Source organism: Daucus carota, chromosome 2 (assembly GCF_001625215.2).
Source record: "Daucus carota subsp. sativus chromosome 2, DH1 v3.0, whole genome shotgun sequence".
Taxonomy (NCBI): Eukaryota; Viridiplantae; Streptophyta; class Magnoliopsida; order Apiales; family Apiaceae; genus Daucus; species Daucus carota.
The window spans coordinates 30836761-30852975 of NC_030382.2; the positions used below are offsets into that span (position 1 = coordinate 30836761).

The 16215-nt window shown below is 29.8% G+C and overlaps 2 protein-coding genes and 1 long non-coding RNA gene across 7 annotated transcripts; 2 read left to right on the forward strand and 1 right to left on the reverse strand.

Annotated features, from left to right (window-relative positions):
* Positions 1-2213: 2213 nt before the first annotated feature.
* LOC108207334 (major pollen allergen Ole e 10-like) lies at positions 2214-2653 on the reverse strand. The gene is made up of 2 exons (XM_017377790.1): positions 2582-2653; positions 2214-2459 (listed from the first exon to the last, which is right to left on the reverse strand). Exons 1-2 carry the CDS (start codon positions 2651-2653, stop codon positions 2214-2216), a joined length of 318 nt encoding a protein of 105 aa, XP_017233279.1.
* A 7539-nt stretch (positions 2654-10192) lies between these two features.
* LOC108206069 (uncharacterized) lies at positions 10193-15421 on the forward strand. 5 transcript variants are annotated; one of them, XM_017376244.2, is made up of 6 exons: positions 10193-10415; positions 10601-10754; positions 11076-12379; positions 13177-13590; positions 14782-15014; positions 15108-15421. In XM_017376244.2, the coding sequence occupies exons 2-6, from the start codon at positions 10636-10638 to the stop codon at positions 15369-15371; spliced, it is 2334 nt and encodes a 777-aa protein (XP_017231733.1). In that variant the 5' UTR covers positions 10193-10415; positions 10601-10635; the 3' UTR covers positions 15372-15421. The 5 variants fall into 5 exon arrangements, with proteins under 5 accessions (XP_017231733.1, XP_017231734.1, XP_017231738.1 ...); XM_017376245.2 differs by having other exon boundaries at positions 10623-10754; XM_017376249.2 differs by lacking the exon at positions 10601-10754 and having other exon boundaries at positions 10194-10415.
* LOC135150604 (uncharacterized) lies at positions 13597-14775 on the forward strand. The gene is made up of 4 exons (XR_010288762.1): positions 13597-14017; positions 14100-14185; positions 14268-14349; positions 14440-14775. It is a non-coding gene; the product is annotated as an uncharacterized LOC135150604 (long non-coding RNA).
* Positions 15422-16215: the final 794 nt, after the last annotated feature.

Sequence of the window (16215 nt, forward strand, 5' to 3'; positions counted from 1 at the left end):
TATCAATTATTTATCAACCAGTCTAGAAAGTCATGTTGATAACTCTAGAAATGAACATGTAAAAAAGTAAAATGAAGCTTCAATTTTTATGATAACACAAGTTTCAAGTCCACAACACCGAACTTGGATACACAAAAAGATGAAATACTATAGATGTAAATAAAAATACAAAACTAAAGATAAATGGTGTGAGCCAAGTTCCAAATTACCAAATAAGGAAGAAACAAAAATGATGTGCATTTTATTGCATACAAGTTAAGTCTGCATTATAATAAGTCAAATGACATTTTCACTACTAAGATTATTTTGTTAGTTTTTATCATACATATAGAGAAGTCCAAAATATACACTGGGTGAATTTTGTAATAAAAGTACGAACTGAAGACTAGTCTTTAATACAAAACTGATTAAGCCATATTTCTTTGTCTACAAAATAAATAACAATCAGTCTATAAATTGAAATTTTCTAGAGAAAGTTCACGATATTGTTTATATCCTATATTTTAAAATTAAAGTTGCAAAACTGAAAATTTGACTAAGTTAGATATAGATAAGTCCACATTCATTACATCTTGAGAAATCCAAAACTAATATTCAGAAGTGTCTGTTCTACATATCTACATATTGTGAAGTCTATGTATCGATATGTGTTTTAACTATTTCGAGAAGTGCTCATATTGAGAACTCAAAAAAGCTATATCATGAAGTCACATATAGGATTTTGAAGAAAGTTATATCATGAAATCACATCTATAAAAAGTCAATAATCTTATATTGTGAAGTGTGAATGTCGACAAGTCAAAAAGATTTATTTAAAAGTAACATATTAATAAGTCCATAATGACAATTATCATTCACTTATCAATAACTCCAGATTTATATGTCAACAAGTTATAAATGAATATATTGAGTAGTGATCCCCTTCACGATATCTATACTTAAATGTTTTTGGATGGATATGACTAACAAGTTAATGGAAACAAATATTGTACCTCGTAGAACATAAAGTAGCACATTTCTCTCTGGTGAGACTATTGTCAAACCTATTCTTAAAACTTGGAGAGCACCCCAAGATGGATTGTCAAAGATGAAAATCGGAAGTACAATTCATAGAAAATATGTTATGCTCTAATATTGTAGGTAGCCTAATCAGAAAAATAAAAAATCTATTGTGCATTATGTTACTCTATTTTAGGCAACCTTGTAATGTAAGTGTGTGTTGTATTAAAAATCACTAATTTTTTCATTCTTAATCGTTAAGTTTTTCATTAGATATTCTAATAAATTTTTCTCAAATTGTAGCACATTTGAACATATTACAATGTTGAATTTAGATTTATATTTTATGTTGTTCGTTTCCTTGATCAAAATTCATATATACACATAATATAATATTGTATTGCACTAATACACTTAAAAATAGTTTCAAATTAAATAGTGTCAAAGAAAATCAAAAGAATGTCATAACTTAATTAGAACGTAATTATAACTTGCATTGAAAGTAATTATAACTTGAGTGTATAAGCATTCATCCAAAAATAATTATTATTAGTTTAAAATATTTTATATATCTTTAGATTATCATTTTATGGTTCACCAAAACTGAACTAGAGTATAAAAATATCAAATTGATTAATTAATATATTTCACTTAATTAAACGTTCGTAAAAATAGTTAAATGTCTAATTAAACACATATATAAAAATAGTTCTGCAGAAAAATGTTAAACATATTTGAGTTATTTAGTGAATTAATAATCGGAAAAAAAATTAATAAATCTATAAGTTTGCAAATTAATTCAAAAACTCTTATGTGTGTGGGCCCGCGCCCACACAAACACACACACCTGTGTGTGTGTTACCGTGTAGTCGGCTTATTCGTTTATCAGTTTATGAACTAATCTACGGGTGTTTCAATTTTAAAAGATATTTTAACTACTCTATTATAATCAAAACACTTATAGAAAATGTTAGGCCTATTTAGTTCACGTAGTTTGCAGGCTATTGCGTGAGCTCGTGGGTTTACCCAGTACGCACCCGAAGGGTAGCGGCTGCGGGTTCCTACGTTAAAAAAAATGTTAGGCCTATTTATATTTTCGTATGTTTTTTTAATAAATCTATTTGTTTAGATCTATTTTAAAAGATCACATCCAACAAAATTTTAGATAAAATCAGTTTTACATTTCACGAGATATAAGCTAGTATGAATATAACTTAAGGATAGTGACAATTTCCAAAAGATGGATCAGTAACAGATGGAGTTCCAATGTCAGCATTACAATCTCCTGTGTTTCTAAAAGCAAGATCTAGAGCATAAGAAGCATGGTTGTGTAAAGTGTTGGGTTCAAAACATGATCCTCCTGGTTGTATATCAGCACAATTATATTGTGCACACGTCGAGTCCAAAAATGATTGAAGTTTATCATCTGGGGCAGGTCCTTGAGCTACACACCATGTATCCTACAACATGCGAAACCAGTACAGAAAAAATTAATAATCACCGATACATTCACTTAAAAATAATTAAATATTAATAATCAGATAAATCTAGGTAAATACATTGCATACTAGAATTGACTTGCCTGAGCCTCACAAGTTGAACAGACAAATATGCATATGAGAAAACCAAATACAAACAAGGAAGAATTAACCATGGTGATACAGTTTTTATGAATTAATTACTTAATACAATTTGAGGTGACGCAAAATTATCTTTGTTCATTATGTTTAAATAGAGACATCCATCTTAAATGCATTAATGTAGATATTATAAGATATTATTGTTTATGTTGTAATCTTTTTAAATTTTTCCAAGGATATCATAGTTATTTATTTTCTAACAACAATATCCCATATAGCCCCAACTATAAATTTAAGACATTTATTGCATATATAAATTTAATTTTGATATAAGCTTATGACTTAATCAAATAGTACAATTACAAAATACGAGTATCAACTTAAACTTTAATGAAAACAACCTTTTTGTTATTTTACATTATTATATTCAAGTTTAAATTTATTTATTTTTTAAAGTTTTTTTAGTTAAAAATAAAATTTTCGATTGAGAAAGCATAATAGATATTATTCATGTTTATTGTACGACAGACGTGATATTCATGAACTTAATTTAAATTTTAGCTAGTAATTTAACTTATTGAGTTTATTATAGTGAAGTACTTTTAATATGTTCAATAATATGATTTATTATTATTATTATTATTATTATATATTATAGAATATTTAATGCTCCAATTATTCTCCATTATTTTACTAAGTTTTTGCCTAACAATATATGTGATCTTGTACAAAATACTTGAACATAGTCTGTCATATAGTGTTTGTATATAGGATTATATTTGAAGTTTTAAAGCATCAAAGTCGGAAATTTTGTTAGAGTCTAAAGAGTTATAAAAGTCAACCATATTACAAGTTTTTGGTGATTTAAAAAATTTTATTATTGAAAAAGGAAAAATCATAATACTTAAATATATAAAGACGGGATTAATCGGTCAAAAGACGGTAAAATCGGTAAATTTTAAAAAAAATAAATCTTATCTAAAAAAATTAAAAATTAAAAATTAAAAATTAATTTTAAGGCACATTGTACTATTGTCTTATGGGATGAATTGACTTAAAAATTTAGAAAATGGATGTTTTGTGGATAAAATCATTGATTTTTTTTAATTTATAGAATTATATGATTATAAATCTATTGTAAATATAATTATAAATATATTTATATTTATCTAGTTAAAAAATAATATTAAATTGATTCCGATTAATGATCCGATTAATCACTCCGATTAATCCCCGATTATCCGATTAATCGCTAGACGGTGCCTTTACCGACTAAGTCCGATTCCCGCTTTTTACAACACTAGATGTTATCAATATTAGGTTTAAAATGATATTTATAGCATAATTAGATTAGTATTGATGAAAATTTGATACTTTATTTGATTTTTATCATGTACCTTATATATAGTAGATTTAATAGAGGACATGATATATGCTATATACAACAATATAGCATATATACTATATGCAACAATTTTAATATTATAATGAAATACAAGTATTTTTCATATGCTTTTATATGAATCCAAGTTGAGTAAGGTATTTTTATTTTTCATTGTAAGAAATGTAGTGATAATGCCAAATCTAAAATTCATCATTATATGAAGTACAAACAAATTCATTAGAACACCCTAAGTATTTTAGTAAAGTTTAAATAATCTTAATTCAATATAATCAAATTTTTAAGTATAATTTAGAGTTTTGATGGAATTCTGTCATATCTTTCGGGGTAATTTAAAATCTTAACTAAATTCTCCAAAATTCTAATATATTGTTTTAATTTAAATCAAATACACCTAAATTTTTTTCATAATTTAAAAAATCAAAACTCCTTAAACTTAGAACCAGATTCTAATACTTATCAATACACATGACAAACTGTTTGTGTCGTGTATTTTCATGTTTTGTGTACTTGAATGTGAAACACATATTTGACCCGTTTAGATTTCGTGTACCTAATCGCAAATTCAATTCCTTTTTGAAACATGCCGTGTACTTTTCGTGTACATTTAACATAAGTATTTTAACAAAATATAATCAAAATATAATTAGAAAAAATCTATTTATTATTTTATAAAATATATATTAAATCTTTATATATATTTGCATATGGTTGTGTACAAATTTGAACATATAATTATATTATATATATGTAAATATATAATTTTTTTACAGAAAAATATGCTTATATATATATATATCATCTACATTTGTTTATATAAAATAAAACCTATTATCCGACACTAAATTAACCGTGTACTTTCATGTTTGTGTACTATATTATATATGTACACTGTATATAAAATTTTATAATATATAATTAGGGATCGCAAAAATAACCGACCCGATGGATATCCAATCCATTTCAACCCGAGGTTTCTTCTTTATTAATTCAATGTTAGGATAAGGGTGACTCGTGTATGCTGCAATTCATACATTTAATGATTGTCAGTGTCCATAAAAATCATCAAAGACTTATGCAAACTAAACTTAATCTAATGTTTTGCATTATTGGTCTTTCATCAGGTTCATTATCAGGGAACCACTTCTGATTGACCAGCAAAACTATAAGAAGTCGAAATGAAAAAATACATGCTAAACAAATTATAAACGACTACAAGAACATTATCAATCACCAATCTTTTGGTTCAGAAAATGAATGTAAAGCTTACATTAAAAACAAAACAAGTCTAACACTCTAAACCCCATGGGACTACAGATGTCTAAAAAGCAACAAACTGAAATACTAAAATTGAAAGCAAAGCACATATAAACTGCATCTTATTTTTTTGGATGCGGACTGGTTCTTACATTGTATTCGTCCATCTTATTGCAGTTTCCACAAGTCCGTTGCTTTCGGGACTGCATCGAGATTTCCTTGTTACTTTTAATGCGAGAACAACATCCCTTATTCCTACTAATAAGAGGATTACGAACACGTTCTTCGTTTGTTGGTATGGGACCTACAAATTTCTCGACACGACTTGCAAAAGCTTCTAACTCAATATTCTCTTCCACGATCTTGAATTAGCATTTGAGTTTTCAGCACTTTGGCTTTTTTTTTCATAATTTTTATTCTCCGCAACGATTCTTGGTATTCTCCTTCCACTTCTCATTATTCTACTTTGAGTCAGCTCCATATCTTCTCTCGACTTGGCATTACCACTAGGAGGTTTTTTCCACCTATCCGACCAAGGAATTCTTATAAGCTTAATCCCTTTTTGATTTTATCAATAATATATATTCTATTACCAAGTTGGTGAGCGATCATGACATAGACTATTAGAAGTAGGGTTCGAATCCTGGCGAAAACGTCTTGTGCCTAAGCATATAGTAAGCCATTATACATCTATCCACCCTTTCAAAATTGTATTAAATATTTGGTTTTGGTCCCGAAATAGAATAAAAAATTATATGATGCCAAAATAGTCATATATATATATATATGTGTGTGTGTGTGTGTGTGTGTGTGTGTGTGTGTGTGTGTGTGTGTGTGTAATACAATTTATTATATTTTATAAAAGAATAGATTTTATTATTTAACATGTAAATACATTTTTAAATAACTTCAATTATAAATTAGTTCAATTTATTATAAATAATTTAAAATTTATTTTTGATTTTCCAAGTTATTTTACATAATCTTTTTATTTTTAATAATTACTGAAATAACTTATAAATGAAAATAGAAGAAAAATCATAAAAGTAGAAAGCAATACAGAATGGGAGATAGGAATGGATTATAAAAAATGATGGATAAATCTAAAATCAAAAATAAAATAGAAAAAGAGTATAAGAGCATCTTCAACGAAGAGCCTTAGCTAAAAAGATTGGTTAATTTAGCCGATCTCTTCAAAACTTGACACTCCATGCTCTAATAGATTCTATGAAACAAAAGTCAATAAAAAAAAATGGATCCTGTTCCCTGACAATTGATTGTGAGACACAACACACTGTGTCACAGCCGTTGGATCGTCGATTCGACGGCTGGGACAAAAGGAAAATTTTTTAGGTATCCGCTGTAAATAACCGCGGAAACTAGGTCTTTCCGCGGACACACAGGGGTATCCGCTATTAATAACAGCGGACAACACAGACACATGTATTAACTGTCAAAACCCTAGGTCTCTTCTTCTCCATAAAAATGAAATTATACTCTCCTTTATAAATTAAAGGATTTAGATGATTTTTATGATTAAACTAATTTTGTTTTGAATAAATAACAATTAACTTTATTTTATATTGTATGTTTAGAATTCTTTGTTTATATATTTTTATAGTTAGTCGATTATTATTAAAATTATCATTATTACCTATAAATTCTAATATTAGTATTTTATTATAAACATAATTGTTATTTTTTTAGGTTTTTTTATTGATTGACTATTTTTTTTGTGAATAATTAATATATAATTTTTATTCTTGTCACATATTATATATTATAAGTATTATTTATTTTTTGTGTTATATAAAATATATTTAAATTTAATTTATTTAACAAAAATATAAAATGCTACTTAGACAATGTATGTTTTTTAGACGTTTTTCTTGTTTTAAAATTTAAATTAATTTAAAAAAGAATAATATTTTATGTGGTATATATACCACATAAAAGAGAATAATATTTATGTACTTAAAAGAGAATAATATTTATGTGGTATAAATACCACATAAAAGAGAATAATATTTATGTACTTAAAAGAGAATATATAATAAATATTATTCTCGTTTATGTGGTATATATAACACATAAATATTATTCTCAAACAGCAAAAATAGAGTAGATGTCAGTTAGGCACCATGAAGTTCATAAAAATAAGAAATATTTAGTTTAATTAGTCGTATAGTTACTTTTTTAGTTTTGTGCAAACTCACATTTTTAAATATTTTGATACTCTTATTTCTTAGGGGTGAGCAATGTAGCATATAATGTTCAATTGTTAAAAATCAAATCAGGTGTTCGATATTCTGGATTATGGAAAACTATTCTTGTTCTTTTCCCGTTTAATCAAATATTAGTTTTCACCTTATCACGTCGGATTATCCATTTAAGAATTAATTATATTTTATTAGTTTAATTTGTAAATGATTAATTCATTTAATTATAGTTTGAATCATTTTATTTAACTCGTATGTTATACATTGATGGATGGCATATTAAAATTATTGTTTTAAGACTTTAATATCTATAACTTATTTCTCTGTCTTATTTTATTTTAAGCAAGTAAAATTTATATCTCGATTCTTTTTAGTAGGTCTCGTAAACACGTTTTTTTATTATTTGGTTGACTTTTGATTAACAACATAGAATTTCCCTAAATTCACCTTTGTATCACAAGTTATAATATTTCAAATTCATATATCACCAAAATCACATCATTTAGACATATTTTCTAACACCAAATTTGATGTCTTTGTCACTATTCTTATATCTATAATTTTTTTTTGAAAAGATTTGGTTACACGTCGAATTCTGAATTTATAAGTTTAAAATAAAAAGTAATCTAAATAAAAATATTCTTTCAGTTATCTTATTTCATGTTCTTCAAAATATTGTAATCTCTTTATAAGTCACCTTTTATAATTAAAAAAAATATATGACATAGTCCATGTTGAAAGTCCATCAATTTTTCCTTTCAAAGATGCTCACCGAAATTTTAGTTTTTGTGCTTATTTCTCACATTCATAACTTAAATTTCTCTAATATTGTATCGGTACTCGTTTAAAGTATTAGGTTAGATTTGAATTCGTCCAATTTTATTCAAATATGAATTATATCCATTTTTTGAAGTCTGAAACATGGCTCAAGCCTAATTGTTCAAATTCTTTTTCAAATTTAAATTTATTACGTAAGTAATTAATTTATGGATATTAATCTATCATGTAAAAAACATATGAGACTTACCTGAAATAATAAATTATCTCAAATAAATAAGATATTGAAAAGAATATAAATATTATAGTTTGAATCATTTTATTTAACTCGTATGTTATACATTGATGGATGGCATATTAAAATTATAGTTTTAAGACTTTAATATATATATATATATATATATATATATATATATACATACATATACATATATATATATAACTTATTTCTCTGTGTTATTTTATTTTAAGCAATTAAAATTTTACTCAATTCTTTTTAGTAGGTCTCGTAAACACGTTTTATTATTATTCGGTTGACTTTTGATTAACAACATAGAATTTTCCTAAATTCACCTTTGTATCACAAGTTATAATATTTCAAATTCATATATCACCAAAATCACATAATTTAGACATATTTTCTAACACCAAATTTGATGTCTTTGTCACTATTCTTATATCTATAATTTTTTTTAAGAGATCTGGTTACACGTCGAATTCTGAATTCATAAGTTTAAAACAAAAAGTAAACTAAACAAAAATATTCTTTCAGTTATCTTATTTCATGTTCTTCAAAATATTGTAATCTCTTTATAAGTCACCTTTCATAATTAAAAAAAAATATGACATAGTCCATGTTGAAAGTCCATCAATTTTTCCTTTCAAAGATGCTCACCGAAATTTTAGTCTTTGTGCTTATTTCTCACATTCATGACTTAAATTTCTCTAATATTGTATCGGTACTCATTTAAAGTATTAAGTTAGATTCGAATTCGTCCAATTTTATTCATATATGAATTATATCCATTTTTTGAACTCTAACATGGCTCGAGCCCAATTGTTCAAATTCTTTTTCAAATTTAAATTTATTACGTAAGTAATTAATTTATGGATATTAATCTATCATGTAAAAAACATATGAGACTTACCTGAAATAATAACTTATCTCAAATAAATAAGATATTGGAAAGAATATAAATACAACAGTTTTAATGTATGTGTTTAATGCTTTTGAATAAAAAAATTAATTAACTTTGTAGCTCAAGTGGTTTGAGTGGTGTAATTGTAATGAAGAGGGTTTGGGTTCGAGTCCCGGAGTTAGGCTCGGGTTCGGAGCTAGGTAATTTATTTGCTCAGGGGAGACTTGACACGAACGTGTTGGGCAATTATATATACTAGACTTTAACCCGTGCGAAGCACGGGCGAGTATAAAATTCGTAATTTATTAATTATAATTCAAATTTTAACATCATTTTATTAGTATTTTAGTACTGATGGATTGGATTTTAACCAAATTATATATACCAACTGATTATATTTTTTGGACAACTACAAATTATACCAATGTCGGTTTATTATAATATAGTATATAAATAGTATATAAATTATATTTAAAAGAATAGAGGGGAGTTTTTATCTAATACTACATCTCAAAGTGTTTGTAATTTAAACGGTATAAAATATTGTAAGAGTAAGAGAAGTCTACAAGTGACAGAATTGTAATTACAAAAGAGATGGCCAAACCAAAATTTTGTACGACTATCAATTATACATATGTTGGCTTATTATAATATAGTATAGTATAGATAAGTAGAAGTAGATTTTAGCCGATCTCTTCAAAAATCGACACTCCATGCTCTAATAGATTCTATGAAACAAAAGTCAATAAAAAAAATAGACTAATTGTTTCCTTTTCTTTACCAGTTTCTCCTACCAAACGGCCAGAGTGATACGCGCAGCTTCCGTACACACGCATTAATCAACATGTAATAACCCACGTACGTCGATATTGTGTTGCCTAGTTCACACAACCTTCCATACCCACAAAATTCCTGTCCAAACTGATGTGAAATTTCAACCTAAATATGTATATAACCTGTTCTCAGAAACGCGTAAACCTTGAATTTAACTTGATTCAGATTTTGACCATCTCTTCAGACCTCTCAACTGAATTGCTCGCAGGTACCTATCCTCTCTTTCTCGCAACCTTTTACTCTAGTTTTTTTTCTTACAATGACATGACATGACACGTCGGCCCTTTTTACATAAATTTAAATATACTGTTTATTCTAGAAGTCAAGTATTTTGTTGGATAAAAATTAAAAATCTTTGCTACTGTGTTTTCTTATCGGTTGAGATTGATGAAGGAGCTTTTGTTTAAACCCATAGAAGTGATCCAAATATGGGTTTTGCAGTAAGCTTTGTTTTTGACAGATTATTTGGTCTCTTCCACAAATTCTGCTTTGTCGTCTCTACATATATGCTTCCTCTGTTTGATGCCTTGACAACGTATTTCTCTAGGTATTCTTAGTATATTTGTTTCCTTGTGAATTCTTGTTTTCTTCTCTTTTTGTTGTTGTCACTGGTTGGGTCCTGGTCCTTGGCGTGTGTATGTTAGGGAAGTCTTAACTAGCGTATCGTTTTCTGACCGTTGGATGAATATTCAGCAATCAGGATTTTAACAAAATTTTAGTACGTCCAACGTTTTTTAACCGCGCTCAAAGAGCGCTGAACAGAAAATGATATGTTGGTTAAGAGTATGCCAGGATCAGGAACTTCTACTAGTTATATTTATTTATATAACTAGTTCTTTCTTTCTTTTCTGTTATGCTTTGTTAACAGGTTGGACATGAAGAATGATTCTGTTGAGCATAGTTCAAGCACTTTATGTGAAACTAATGACAAGATTGTCTCCCGTTGTGTGAATGAGAAGCAAGAAAAAGGTTTAAGTGAAGATGTTTTGGGTACTGGTTTTCTGGAAAAAGAACCAAGCGAGTTTGCTCTTAGCTTTAGGTTTCCAACTTATGACGAATTCATTGCGACTAAGAGGGGGAATGGTGAATTTGTTAGCTCGGAAGCTATACCGTCTGCTAGCATAGATAAGTACCATTTGTCTGAGAAGAGTTTCTCTGGGGAGCCTGTTACTTTTAGTGTGGAGGAGAAGAATGCAGAGGTTAATGATGTTTCTTTCGAAAGTAAATATGTCAATGATGAGGAAGAGTGTCTTTCAGATAGACATTTGAATGTCTCTCCTTTAGAAGTAACAGAAGAAAGCATGATTCGTGGTGTAACTGGGCAAGAATTGAATGAGAAAAATGAAAGAGTTAGTCTTACGAGGGATAGAGGAGATGATTTTGATGAGGAATACAATTCGCGAGTTTCTGAAGAAATTGAATCTACCTCTATGGATTCTGATTTCAGATGGATTGGTACAGATGGATTTTTGTCAGAAAAAGACTTCGGGAAAACGTTTGACCTTGATTATTTGATCAACGTTGATGACAAGAAGGCAGGATCAAGTGATGAATTGTCGGACTTCGATGAGAGTCTAGCATCTTATAATGGTGATGGAGAAGATAGTGATATAGTGAAAGAGCTTCGGAAATTGGAAGAACATATGGATGGTACTAAATCAGACTCTGATGAAAGTCGGGAGTCATATGATTTCGAAGGAGAAGACAGTGATATAATGGAAGAGCTTAGAGAATTAGAAGATGGTATCGACAACAATGATAAGATCACATCCAACCATTTATCTCATAAAAATTCTGATGAAAGGTCAAACAACTCTAATCAGGGAGAAGTTGATAAGTGTATAAGCAGTGCAGTTAATTCTGAACATTCGGAGTCTAAGAATAGATCTCCTGTGGAAACTGAGGATACGAATAAACTTGAAACATTATGGGAACATCAAGATTTGGTTGAGCAGTTGAAGATGGAGTTGAAAAAGGTAAGAGCTAGTGGGCTTCCCACCATATTAGAGGACTTTGAATCACCAAAGATAATGGAGGATTTAAAGCCATGGAAGATTGAAGAAAAGTTCCAGCATCAAAATCCAATGGGTGAGCTTAACAAATTTTACAAGAGCTATAGAGAGAGGATGAGGAAACTCGATGTCTTGACTTACCAGAAGATGTATGCAATAGGTTAGTCATTTATTGTCTTCCGTATCTGATCACTGGAACTTACTTCTCATCAACCTGTAGTAATTGAAGATCATACATTCATATCTATTGCGAATATACTGAAATGAACAAGTCCATTACATGTTATGCTTAATATGAAAAGAAGGTACATGTTGTTCAATGAGATTAACATGAACATAAAAATCTTGATCTTTGTTTTGGTGCTTACTGCTAAGCATAGGAAGGATGCTTATGCAAATTAAGGCATATATAAGTTAAAAGGTCATCACTTTCCTAAGCTGCCTTGTAACAGTATTTTTATATAGGTTTATGCCGTTATAACTTCCCATTACTTCAGAGTATACTATAAATCTTAGTATGCAAACACAAATATATAATACAATGCCATACAGTAGGTGGTTTGTTTCCTTGGCAAGAAAATACCAGTGAAAGTTTTATTGGCGCCCATCTTAATACCTCATGTTTTTCTTTGAATTCGAGAATTTTGGTCTTTCTTAAATACATTTTATAATATTTCCACAGTTGTGACCTAAATCAGATAGACTCCTCAACTAATTAAGCTTCTCAAAGAAATTTTTTCTAGAATAATCCTCTTTTGGAAGGTGCACCATCTGGTGAGGTTTCTATTATTAAAACTGTAGCGGTATATGTTATTATATATAAAATTAATGGTCATCAACAGATGCTACAATATAACAAATATCTAGCGGTAATTTACAATGTAATGGACTCATAATCTGTTTTACAGTTTTCTTAATATTTTAGTTTCCTACACTTAACACACCAGTGTCACACAGGTTTTCTGCAGCTGAAAGAACCAGGCATTTTAGGTTCAAACAATAAAACTTCTATCCCAGATATAGCTTCAATTATATCTGAGAACTTGTACCAATACAAAGCCAAAAAACATGAAAGTGACCCCAAGAAGAAACTCTTTGACGAATTGCAGACTGAATTAGAAATGGTTTATGTAGGCCAGATGTGTCTGTCCTGGGATTTCCTACATTGGCAATATGGGATAGCCTTAGATATTTGGGACTCTGATCCTCGTGGGATACGCCACTATAATGAAGTAGCTGGGGAATTTCAACAGTTTCAAGTACTTGTCCAACGATTTATAGAGGATGAACCTTTCCAAGGGCCCAGGGTACAAAACTACATAAAACATCGATGTGTTTTTCGTGATTTCCTGCAAATTCCTGTAATAAGAGGTAAGAATCTCAGAGTTCTGAATTCTAATAATTTGAACACCTAAGTTTTTTGTCTGTTGCGCTGATGATGGCTGAAATCAGGGGGGGATCTAGTAAAGGGCACGGGGGGACACGTGTCCCCCCTAATTAAAAAAAAAAAAAAAATTACCGCCGTGATTTCGGGAAAAAAATATAAGTGTCCCCCTAAAAAATTTGAAAATTTAGGGGTGTCCCCGCGAATCTTAAAAGTTCAAGTAAGTTGCAGTGGTTTAATAAAATTAAAGGAACTAAAAGGTAATTTGTACACATATATTTATATTAAAAATATGAATAGATATATAATTTAAAAACAAAGAAATAGTTTATTCATATAATCATATGTTTTAGTCTCTGTCTCTGCGGTCTGTTCAGTGTTCTCTCGAGCTTGTGCCTGGCTACCCACTGCCCAGTAAGTACTCACCTTTTTATTAATCCAATTTACCCACCTATCAAATACAAACCGAATACAAAGTATGTTTCTTCTTCTGCAGAGTAATTCCCACCTGTCCGAGCTCCGCCTAATCCATGGATGTTTCTTCTTCTGCAGAGTAATTCCGGAATCTAAAGATTAAACAAAGTATGTTTATATTGTCATTGTGTGTCTAATTTATAGATATATGTTCTGTACTTCTGTTTATGCTTTAAATTCAAATTATTAGGTCATGGGTAGCAGCAGGCTAACAGAGTAGCAGGCAGCAGCTGAAAAGGGGGAATTCTCAATTCTGTGATTACAAAATTAAGGTGTGTTTATTTTTCCCCTACTGTAACTTTGTAAGCTTTTGATTATCGTTAGTTGATACTTAAAATGTCAACCCTATATTTGTTAAACAGTTAATCAATTATGCATCGATTCTATAAAAAACTCCGAACATCTCCCCCCTCATCTCCAACACCTCCCCAGCCAATAGTAAATGAGCCTCCAATTGTAGATGTTCCTGAATCTTACCCACCAGATTTAAACCCAGAAACTGTAGTAGATGAACTTGAAGCTGATCCAGGATTGCGAAAGAATTTAAATACTGTTGCTCCTACTGAGAAAGAGAGAGATAGAATTCGAAAGGCATTCTTACTTATGAGTTAAGAAAATATTTTGGTGTCCCCTCTAAGATTAGATCCTAGATCCGCCCCTGGCTGAAATAGAATCTCGTTTATCACTTATGCACGACTTTGCAGACGACAAATCAAATGTTGGAAAAAAGGGTAAAGGAATCCAGAGGGGTGACTATGTAATTAGCAGTGATATGCTGGTTGAGATTTTGGAAGAGTCAATACGATTGTTCTGGCGTTTTGTTCGTGCGGATAAGCAGTGTACCCATGCAAACAGAAGGCAGAAGGCAACTCTAGTAGACCCTCAAGAGCCTGCAGCCTCTGTAATTTTGTCAGAGCTTCAGAAAGATCTTCAAAAGGTAGCACGGAAGAGTTGTTAATGTACAACAATCTTATATTGGTCATCTATTTTGTTATATGACGGACTGATCTACTTTTATCATGTGATGCAGAAAGCGAGGAAGCTAAAAGACCAAATGAGAAGTTCACATTGCATATTAAAGAAGTTCCGGAACTGCCAAGAAGAAGATTCTTCTTCTTCTAATCAAGTTCTTTTTTTCTTCTCTCAAGTAGATTTGAAGTTAGTGTCAAGGGTGTTAAGTATGTCTAAACTAACTATGGAACAACTTGCTTGGTGTCGCAGTAAATTAAGCTCAATTAGTTTTATAAACAGAAAGGTACACGTAGAACCTTCGTTTAGCCTTTTTCCTTGTTAGTCTGTATGTATAGAAATCTAGAATTCAAGGACAGTTTTGCAGCCTCTGTAGTCTGTACATAATTTAGCTTCATAGTTCAGCTCCATCTTTGCGGTCCTGCATTGGTTCATTTAGAGCATCTCCAATGGCGTTGGCTATAATCGTTGACTAAATTGGACCTGTAAGAAATTATGTAAAATTTGCTGAACCTGTAAGACATTGTGTTTCAATGATATTGGCTATATTGGTTGGCTATAATTTAAAAATAGTATGTTATTAATATTTCAAATTGTTATAAATAGAATATATCAGTTTAATATGGTAATTAATAATTTGTAATCAGCCTGAAGGAGGAAAATAAACTGCGGGAGATGACGTGGAATTCACTACAGATCTGTAGTGGTTCGACAAATATAGTCATCCATAGGGGGATGTCTATAATTATAGACAAGGGCTTGCTATGGTTGGAGTGTTGTTTTTTTTGGACATTGGCTATAATTTTTAATTTTGGTAAGCCAACTGGACTTTTAGCTAAGGACTTCTCATGGTTGGAGATGCTCTTAGGGCAGGATACACAACGGTGGACATCACATTGATATAATGTTTCTGCAGAAGTAGATGAATTAAGAAATGCCGTTTGTTTTACATGATTTTATTTTAAGAGATTAACACCCGGGATTTAAAACACATGCACGTAAAGAACCTCTAAAAACATGCTTAAATAATTAGCACTTGGTTGTGGAAGAAGGATGACCTTATGGTTCTTCAACAAAATACAACAAACTTTCAAGAGGAGCTCACGAAGAGCGTAATCCTGGACACAGCCAAAAGGGAGTCATTAGAAACGGTAGAAGCCATGATAGAA

Bases quoted from the DNA above. Each gene is read 5' to 3' on its own strand.
- LOC108206069 (XM_017376244.2), top strand. From the start codon at position 10,636: ATGGGTTTTGCAGTAAGCTTTGTTTTTGACAGATTATTTGGTCTCTTC. The intron at 10,755-11,075 runs GTATTCTTAGTA...CTTTGTTAACAG, and splicing joins TTGACAACGTATTTCTCTAG to GTTGGACATGAAGAATGATT. The intron at 12,380-13,176 runs GTTAGTCATTTA...AGTGTCACACAG, and splicing joins CCAGAAGATGTATGCAATAG to GTTTTCTGCAGCTGAAAGAA.
- LOC108207334 (XM_017377790.1), bottom strand. From the start codon at position 2,653: ATGGTTAATTCTTCCTTGTTTGTATTTGGTTTTCTCATATGCATATTT. The intron at 2,460-2,581 runs GCAAGTCAATTC...CGCATGTTGTAG, and splicing joins GTTCAACTTGTGAGGCTCAG to GATACATGGTGTGTAGCTCA.